The following is a 10,124-nucleotide window of genomic DNA, read 5'->3' on the forward strand; positions in this document are numbered from 1 at the left end:
CTGAATTCAGCTGAATTCGTTAAAACATGAAACAAATGGTAAAAGGCCCAAAGCGCTTTACACTACATCCACACACACATTCACACACTGGTGATGGCAGCTACATTGTAGCCACAGCTGCCCACTGACAGAGGCGAGGCTGCCGGACACTGGCGCCACCGGGCCCTCTGACCACCACCAGTAGGCAACGGGTGAAGTGTCTTGCCCAAGGACACAACGACCGAGACTGTCAGAGCCGGGGCTCGAACCGGCAACCTTCCGATTACAAGATGAACTCCCAAAACTTGAGCCACGATCGTCAACAAACACCTAAACTGAGGCAAGTGAGGCCTGGTGTTTGTTCCTTTCATGAGAAATTATGGTAGGTCAGCATTTAAAACCAGTGTGCTGTATTTACTCTACTTATAGCCTGATAGAGCGAAGGACACTGTCTCCGCTGAACTATGGACACGTACACACATACACTTACACTGATAGGCACTCACTCATCCCCCCTCCCTTTCCAACGCCTTCGATGCTTGTTTCCGGCGAGGGAACACGGCGGGTCTGTGTGCCGCGCTGGAATGGTAGCGCTGTGCAGGGTGGCTGCTAAATGGTAAATAAATGGCCTGTATTTATATAGCGCTTTACTAGTCCCTAAGGACCCCAAAGCGCTTTACATATCCAGTCATCCACCCAATCACACACTGGTGATGGCAGCTACATTGTAGCCACAGCCACCCTGGGGCGCACTGACAGAGGCGAGGCTGCCGGACACTGGCGCCACCGGGCCCTCTGACCACCACCACTGGCTGCTGTGTTTCTTCGGATTACTCCTCACCCCCCACCCACCCCTGTGGCTTGTCATGTCTTCACAATGTTGTGCTGTGGACATTTATGTGCTTTTTTGTGCAAAGGAGTTTTTTTGTTTCCTGTTCTCATGCTGTCCTACCATGGAAGCACAGCATGAGTAGGGGTCTCTTTTTTCCTCTTGTACTTTCCCCACTGTAGTGTACATTTCAATGTTTTTCTCTGATTCTACCAATCTCCGACCTGTATCCCCATGTAATGTTTGTGCTATATGTGTAAGGTCGGGGGGGGGGGTCCCATTTCACTGCAGGGCAACCTGCATGTGACGAATAAAGCTTTGATTGATTGATTGATTATATTTGTCTGACATTAAGATATGTTTGGTGATGGGAAACATTTAAGTGGAACAGATAACTGTTTATTCTGGAGAGAAGAGGAATGTGTGGGTGAGAGGGAGTGAAGGTGGTTTAAATACCTCAGGTCAACCATCCACAGCAACAGACAGAGAGTGAACAGCAAACAGAGTGCAGGCAGGTGGAGTGGGTGGAGGGTGTATTTGTAGTGAGCCCTACTATGATGGATGGTTTAGCAGAGGTGGCAAAAGTCCACCATTCTGTACTTAAGACAGACTAATTTGCTTGATGAGGGAGTTTGGTCCACACTCCACACCAGTTGGTGGCGCTATTGCACCATTTCGCTGTTTGCAACCTCCAAGAAGAAGAAGAAGTGACGCAGTGATATCACGGACCAGGAAGAGCAGGCTATTTACTACAGGACGAGAAGCTTTACCAGCCTATGTGTTCGTTGAGACAGCTTCATAAGTAAGTATGGGCTGGTTTCTTTCCCACGGTAAGCCTCAGTGACGCCATGTTGTTTTTTGTCTTGTTTATGATAATCACACCGTGTTACCGGAAACAACCGCCAGCTGACAGATTAGTGTCCCGAAGCTAGGAGCCGAGCCCGCCCAGCAGCCTGTAACACCCGGGAGATAAACAGAACAAGCCCGATGAACTCGGTGGTTTGGTGATTTAGGAACACACCAAATTAATAAGAGCTTAAGTTCCCAAATATGGCTGCGTACCGGCTGGCACACGCCCGGATAAACTAGCTAACTCATTAGCAAGCTAACAGCTGTGGTTCCGACTAAGTGGCGTTATTTTCAGTTCCGGTCTGCCGTCACTGTACCCGGACTTTGAGACATGCAACTGTACAAACCCCAGAACCTCACCGAGGAGCTGTCATACAGTGAGACCGACTCGGTTTGATCCCTCTCTGTTTCTCTGCAGCCAAAGCGTAAGGTCCAAGGCTCCATCACAAACATGTCCTACGGCAAAGCAGAGAGCCGCTCGGTCCCACGGGACTTCGGCACCTTGATACAGACATGCAGCTCCAACATCCAGAAGATCACACAGAACAGTAAGTGCTTCACTTCCTTTGAAAAGGCAGTGTGACGTGGCTGTGACAGAGAAAGGGGCCCATATAAGAACATGGGTGTTTCTGAGGTGGGGGGTGTTTAACTAGTAGTAAAAAAGCATAGAGACTTCCAGCTGTGTGTCCGTGTACATGTGTGTCACCCCTGCTCCAGGCTTTTTAAATGCCAACTTGTTTTTAGACTAAAAATCTTCTTGTTCTTACAGCTCACATGTTTGTTACAGTTGTTTGTTGTTTTATTGGTTTACTATGGTGGCTTTCACTTCAGCTTTTTCCACAACACTGTGCAGCAGAAGTTTCTATTAGTGCGTGTAACACTGTTAGGACATCCAAACTATAACATGACACAATATTTATGTTGTGAGAAGGAATGACACAAAAGCTGGATTTGTGTTGAGCTTGTTTACCTCCTGCGACCTCACACACTTTATTCTCTCATCCAGCTTCATTCCTTGGGCACAAGTGTTCGAGGCTTGGCTTTTTTTCTTTATTACCACTGTGTAAACATATTATAACTTAATTGAAACAGTGGCACCTTCCTCGACACTTCCTGTTGCCTTTGACAAGGTGTGGACTGAGTCATGTGAAAGCTGCAGCAGGATTTTCATTGAAAATCCCAGGAATACATGTTCATGCCCACAATGTCCTACTGCATGTTGATTGTAATATTTTGGGAAAGATTTACAAAAGTATTGCATTGATTAAATTGACCGGACCTCCCCACAAAGTCTGCACACGAGCAAAAAACGAACAATTTCACAAATTAAGGCGTGTCCTTTATTTGCTGTGAGAGGCTTTAAGCAGTGTCACCCAAATACATCCGAAAAACTGTACAAGCGATTGAACACAACAGCCAGATTATCACTGGGTACTTTTCTCTTCCTTATATTATTGCTTATGTTTGTGTTCTGAAATCCCTCAGCTTCTGTTTCAGGTCACACTGATGATGATGATGTCTGACACAAATGTGAACATTAAGCAGCAGCATCAAACTGTGATGACTACAGATGACATCATCTCTGTATAACTACCAGGAACAAAGCGCAGCTTCTTTCTTGTGTCATTTGTATGTTTTTCTTCCAAAACTGAGCGCTATCATTGTGTTCCCATGACAGCGGCTCAGATAAAGACCATGGTGAACCAGCTGGGGACCAGACAGGACACCAGTGAACTGCAGGATCGGCTGTATGTACCGATATCATCTCCTCTGCTAAACAAACACACTTTCAGTCACCTTCATTTTCTCAGAGCCAGCGCTGCCACGCTGTAGCGACTCTGTTAAACTGTCCCATATGAAATGTTTGTGTAATTATTAGAAGGTCTTATGGTCAAGATGACCTGCTGTTTGAACTATTGGTGTTCACAGGCAGCAGACGCAACACTACACCAACCAACTGGCAAAAGAAACCAACAAACACCTGAAAGAGCTGGGATCAATCCCTCTGCCCTCATCGCCTTCAGAGCAAGTAAGTACTCGTTTACATGTCCTAATGAAACTAGCACTGTACTGATACTTCTATAGCTTACAGTCACAGCACTACAATATGCCTCATTCACCATCCAAAGTTCACACTCATTCATAGGCTCCCACTGCTCCTCCTCCTGAGCTACAGCCACCTAACAGTGGAGGATGTCAAACTGTGAGATAAATATGCACACTAAGTTTGAAAGTGTGACTTTGGAGCCTGTTCGTACAGCAAAGGCTGAGTGATGCTGACAGATACACTTGGTTTAATTGGAACTTCAGTCAGCATACAGGGAAAAACTCCAGTATTGTTGCTCAGGACACACGCACACTACGGCTGCCACGATTAGTCGACTAGTCACGATTACGTCGACTATCAAAATCGTCGACGACTGATTTAATAGTCGACGCATCGTTTGAAGCTTTGTAAGATCCTGAAAGACGCAGGAATAAGTAGCAGGATTTAAGAGTGTAATAACGGACTGAAACAGAAGATGGCAGCACTGCATGTACAAGGATGCCAGCTGCCGTTAAACCCCGAAGAAGAAGCAGCTGTGTCCCAGAATTCATAGCGCAGCCCAGCCCCGTCACTACCTGATCCGTACCGGAAACCCGATCGGTACCCCGCATGCGCAAATCTTACGTCACTTCCTCTCTTTGCCAACATTCAATATGTTTGAATGGTACGGTTAGCGCCCAGTTAGCTCCTAGCATTTCTCAACAGCTCTGCCTCCTTTTCGACTGCCCGGGACATTTAAACAATGGACAAATTCACGCTTTTCTCCTCAACAGAGAGCGTCCCCCGATTGAACAACAGCGCCGTAAAATAAGAAGAATGGCGCCTGACTACAGAGTTAATAATATTGACTTAGCAATGTGTCACGTGAAGATTCATCAGCCAGATTAAGTGTTTACTGACAATTGACAGTGATAGCGCACATCATCATCACTATTCCAACAATCCTCTCCTCACAGACGAGCATAAACACACTCGACTTTCGCTAAATCAGATTTAACACACGTTTGTAATGACGATAATTCAGTTTATAATAGGGTTCATTCGCTCGGTCAGCAGGTGGCGGTATCCTCGTACACTGGGGAGTAAACTGCCATTAAACGAACAGAAGAAGAAGAAAATGTCTGCACATGCGCGGTACGGATCGGGGAGTCCTGATCCGTAACTCTTTTTATTTCTCGTTTTTGTCTACATTGTACTGAAATGCTTCATTATTGCAAACATTTTAAGATATACTTATTATTCTTAACATCTTAACAGATACTCTGACCCATAACTATCGTAAAACGCTACAACCGGCAGTAGACACCTTTTGCGCATGTGGGGTACGGATCGGGTAGTGACAAGCTCAGTTTCCAACAATGGCGGCAGCTAGTTAGTTTTAATGTTACTCTTATTATTCTTTCTGGGTCACAAAATAAACGTTTAACATATTTTCATGGAGAATGTAGCTGTGTAAACCTCAAATATCTGCTCAGTTTATCAGGACACCACATATTTTCAAAAGCGCTCCGACGTTTTCGGAGACATCTGTTACCCACTAGCTCGATAGCTAGCCGGGGGCTAGGCTCACTAGAGCCGTGAGAACACCGGACTCCCGGCAAATCGCGTCTTTCGCTACTCAGGTTAAACATGATATATAAGTCACTTAGATAACTTAAAATGTTGTTGTTTGGCTTTTTTCAGTCTTTTATTTGTTCCTTAGTAAATCGGTTTGGCTGAGATTAAAGTTTTTACACAGCTGAATAAACGTCAAGCAGACAGCTGATCATCAGAAGTGTGAGATGCTCAGAGTTTACTCCGGTGTCCTGTTATATTTTAGATAGAAGGAGTTTATTAAACTTCACCGAAACAATCTGCAGATTTCATTAAACTTTAATAAACTATCATCTTGTCTTTATTTTTAGTTAGCACCTGAAACACTTAAAGCTGTAAGCTAATGATAGTTATATAAGAGCAGATGCTGCTGGTGCAATAAGCTGTACCTGTACGTCCAATGGATGATGATCTGATTAGTCGACTATCAAAATAACCGTTTGTGGCAGCCCTAACACACACACACACACACACACACACACACACACACACAGTGTGTACAGTGTGTCATCATTCGTTGACATTTCATGTGTGGTGATGTAAAAATGACTTTGAAACAGCTGCAGAGTTTTGAAATCTCAGTTCCAGTAATTTGATCATGTTGATGTTGTGCACACAACAAACTTGTTGGCTTAACAAATGGCACAAGTACAGCTGACATAGTTTTGCTTTCAAAATCAGGATATTTTACTGCTTATATTTCCAGTCTTCTACCATCTGCTGCGCTGCACGTGGTGCTTCAGATATCTGCTTTATCATCTGTTTATTCTGCTAGTAGTTTGTTTGAATTGGGAAATTAATTTCCTGATACATTTTAGCTTTAAATGAAAGTCAGTAAAGTCACCTCAGAGTCCTCAGAGAGAGTTTACAGTCACGGCAAAACTGAAATATTTCCTGAAGCCAGGAATGTTTGTCGTTATCATGATGATGTCTTTCTAACTGGGTTCTTGCCCTCTGTGTGCCTCGGCTCCGCTGTGTCCAGAGACAACAAAAAATCCAGAGGGACCGGCTGATGAATGATTTCTCAGCCGCTCTCAATAACTTCCAAGCAGTCCAGAGGCGCGCGGCCGAGAAGGAGAAGGAGTCGGTGGCCCGAGCGAGAGCTGGGTCTCGCCTGTCGGTAAGTGTGACACAGCCGTCATTTTAAGTTTCAGTTATCATCAGAATAAATACCCGCTACCTCGATTTACAAACATGTGACCTGATGGTTCTGGAGAAGTGTTGCAGTGCATCCACTTTATGAATCATATGAATGCTGTAAGACTCTAGACTGTCTGAGAACAAGTGAATCCAGCCAATATCACAAACGTGGCCTTACAGACAGCTCTGCAAATATGGGAACACGGTACACGCAGTGGGAATAATGGGTCAGTTGCAACTGTGGCTGATAGTTTTCAATGCATTCATGTTTAGCCTCAGTTTGTAGCTGTAGCTCCACTGCTTTGCTGAACTTTGTTATTCATCACGCCACAAAGGATATTAGAGCTGCCTTACCACAAGCAGGTGACTGACAGGATACCCAGACAGAGCAGCATGCTGGGATGTTGCAACATTTGGATGGCATGGTCTGAACTTTGGTTCAGGCTCCTCCAAGAGCCACGTCGTCAGGCCAGGACTCTGCAGTCTATGCACACCTACAGGCCAGTGGACTCTTTCAATGATGAGGATGTAACATCCTGGACAGGGAGGAACGCTGGTTTGAGGGCGGAGTCAAGGAGGCCATTTACGTGTAAAGGGAAAGACCATCTCTGAATGGAGGAGGGGCCTAAGGGTGCATCTGTCACCATCTTACAATGCTGTGATTGCAGCCATTCCCCAACTCTCTGTGAATGGGACTCATGGCCACTGATCAGAGGTTGTTGATCAATGAGAGTTTGCATAATTAAGATTAAGGAACTGACCTCCCAGCCCATTGTTCCTTCAGTGGGCTGGTTTCAGTCATTGTGCAAATGTCCTGTTTATAAGATTGAAACCTGCAGTCAGCTGAGACTGAAGACGTCACCTGATGATGATGATGATGTTGAAACGTTTCTTCCACTGAAAACTTCCAGAATCAAACTTTTGGGTTTGGCTGCAGAGTGTAAATGACTAATAAAAAAACTTGATATAAGGAAAATGAGAGAGATCAATATAATCAATTATGATTGAAGGAGTCAGGAACCACCGACCTTCCAAAAACGACCAGAAAATGAGTTGAAATGACTTGAAAAACAGCACAAAACGTATCCTCTACATCAGATGTTTCTCTGCTAGCCTGAAGTTTGTCTCTGCATTCAGACTTTTGGTCGTTTATCTTCAAACAAAAGAGGGAAAAACAACCCTGGCATTGACGGTGCTGAATTTTTCCTTCTCTTTTAGGCTGACGACGGCTCTCGGGATGAAAAGCTTGTGTCCTTTGATAAGTAAGTGACCTGTTTGTTTATGGTTGACATCTGTTGCAAGTGTGTCATGAAGACCTGCAGTGTCACTTAAAAAGAAAGACCATTTGGAGTCTGCCTGAAGATGGAGGAGAAAGAATAAATCTGTCCAATTCTAATCTTTACACACATTGTTCAGCTGGTCACGTGATCACTGAAATGTTGTTATGTTATGTGAAGCCAAGATGAGTGGGGTCAGATGACCACGCAGACGGAGGAAGCGGTCATCACGGAGGAGGACCTGGAGCTCATCAAGGAGAGAGAAACCAACATCAGACAGCTGGAGGTGATGCTCGGCTCGCTCTATAATCCACATCCAGCACGCTGCCGTCAGCGCTCAGCTAATCTCTGTGTCTTTACAGTCTGATATCATGGATGTAAACCAGATCTTCAAGGACCTGGCTGTGATGATTCATGACCAGGGAGAGATGATTGGTAAGTAGTAACAGGAACGTTGTCGTTCCCATCACTGTGAAGTGACCATTAATTAGTTGCTATATCAATAATCTGTCCTCCTTAAAAACCGACACTCGCTCCCTTTTCAGCTCCGCCCAGAATGCTCAGCCTGCAGCTCCGTCCTCTCTGACCAACATACACAAAACATTCACAGCACATGGTGTCACAGCCTCATTCCAACATCAGTTTCCACCTCACATCTTTACACACAATAACCCATAAAGTAAATTCCACTTGAAAATGTTCCACTTGCATTACAAACAAAAACCCAAAGTAGCGTGCACACAGGTGTCCACGGCCTCTGTTCAGGACTATGTTGAAGCACCTCACTGGGACCCTTCCCCAGATCTGCGCCTCCATAGAAACCTGAGGTCTGCAGACCTTCCCCGGGCGTTTTGGCTTGGTCTGCGCTCTGACGTGCGCTGTCAGCAATAGGACAGTAGACACACAGTAGACATGACACTCCAAGTCATGTCCAACCAACAGAGTCAACCACCAGTGGACTCGAGTCAAATCAGCAGAAGCAGGATCCACCTGAGCTCAAATCTCAATGTTAGATTTTTGTTTCCCTTCCCAGTTTGAAGAAACCAGTTAACCAAACTAAAAATCGTGTCTTTGCAGGCAGCACATGTCCAGGGCAGCTCCCAGCTGACCGTGGTGTATTTTTGTTTTTGTCTCCCTGCAGATAGCATCGAGGCCAACGTGGAGAATGCTGAAGTTCACGTAGAACGAGGAACAGAGCAGCTGCAGAGAGCTGCTTACTATCAGGTGGGTGTGTCGGTCACCACTCTGTGGCGTCATTCAGCGCAGACCCTCACCATAACCCTGCTGTCCCGTCTTTATCGCAGCAAAAGTCCCGGAAGAAGATCTGCATCCTGGTTATGGGCTGCGTCATCGTGCTCGTCATACTCGCCGTCATCATCTGGCAGGCGTCCAAATGAGCCGATGTCAAGCAGCCAATGTAATCGTTTCAGTCCCCTCCCACCTGCTTGGAATCAAAAGAAGAGTAAGAAAAGGCTCATCCCTGCACCAAGAACAGTGCAGCACGTCTACAAAGGGCTTGTCGATGTGGGAATTGTAGTTATCTGAAGTAAGCAAGCCTTTGTGTTCCTTTAAAACTGTAAGAGGTGATTTAGGGGACGAGGACTGGGTTGGTGCAGGGGAGCGATTCCAGACTTGAGATTCCTAAATTAGCGTCACTGATACATTTCTTCTTATTAACTGCACTAACACTAGCTCTCACTGTTTTGCAAATGTCAAAAATATTGTTGGAAATTATTTTAAAGACATGCACACAAGCTCGTCTGGGTAACTGAAGATATTTAGGGTTTTTGTTGTTGTCCATAAACATGTTGTGGCCCTTTCTGATGTCTAGTGTGTGGAGAACTGTATCCTGCTGTGGTTCCTTGTCTTCACAGGCACAACGTACTGGTAATGCCAGCGATGGTTAAATCGTACATGTTGTAAAAGCAAAGTTGAAAATATTAGAAGTCGAATTCAACTCTGCATTAGTTCAAACATCAAGAATGGTAAATAATCGCTCCTTCAGATCAAGTGTTTTAAGTTGATTTCTATGAACCCTGACAGTATGATAATAAATGTCTTAAACATTTGCTGTTCTGTGGTATGTTTCCCTCTGTGATTGTACACATCAGCTTTACTTGATTTACAGCTGTTGGAAAAGGAAAGTTGCTCTTTAGTTAGTGAAGGAAATCATTCCGACTTTGAGGCTGGTTACTCTGTCAGCATCATCACTGAAAACTGATAAATGGGTCTGGAAATGCAAGAGGTGATCATTTGAATCCTTTCGTTTCCTCAAGTTCTCCAAATCATCTGCACGCTGCTCTGAGTGAATCGAAGACTGCTGGGTCCCCGGTAGCTAAATTTGACTGCACAATCTGGCCGGAGCTTTTCTGAGTTTGCATGTTCTCCCAGTGTTTGAGTGGGTTTTTTC

At 45.0% G+C, this 10,124-nt stretch overlaps 1 protein-coding gene across 1 annotated transcript; it reads left to right on the forward strand.

Moving 5' to 3' along the window:
* The first annotated feature begins 1,428 nt into the window (after positions 1-1,428).
* stx12 (syntaxin 12) lies at positions 1,429-9,783 on the forward strand. Its single transcript, XM_026156676.1, has 10 exons — positions 1,429-1,610; positions 2,076-2,205; positions 3,336-3,405; positions 3,587-3,686; positions 6,280-6,417; positions 7,656-7,699; positions 7,895-8,000; positions 8,077-8,149; positions 8,856-8,938; positions 9,019-9,783. The coding sequence occupies exons 2-10, from the start codon at positions 2,109-2,111 to the stop codon at positions 9,109-9,111; spliced, it is 804 nt and encodes a 267-aa protein (XP_026012461.1). The 5' UTR covers positions 1,429-1,610; positions 2,076-2,108; the 3' UTR covers positions 9,112-9,783.
* Positions 9,784-10,124: the final 341 nt, after the last annotated feature.

This window comes from Astatotilapia calliptera, chromosome 22 (genome assembly GCF_900246225.1).
Source record: "Astatotilapia calliptera chromosome 22, fAstCal1.2, whole genome shotgun sequence".
In the NCBI taxonomy this organism is placed as follows: Eukaryota; Metazoa; Chordata; class Actinopteri; order Cichliformes; family Cichlidae; genus Astatotilapia; species Astatotilapia calliptera.

Excerpts from the sequence above, each read along its gene's own strand:
- stx12 (XM_026156676.1), top strand. The coding sequence starts at position 2,109 with ATGTCCTACGGCAAAGCAGAGAGCCGCTCGGTCCCACGGGACTTCGGC. Across the intron at positions 3,406-3,586 it reads AGTGAACTGCAGGATCGGCT|GCAGCAGACGCAACACTACA; the intron begins GTATGTACCGAT and ends TGGTGTTCACAG. Across the intron at positions 8,150-8,855 it reads TGACCAGGGAGAGATGATTG|ATAGCATCGAGGCCAACGTG; the intron begins GTAAGTAGTAAC and ends GTCTCCCTGCAG.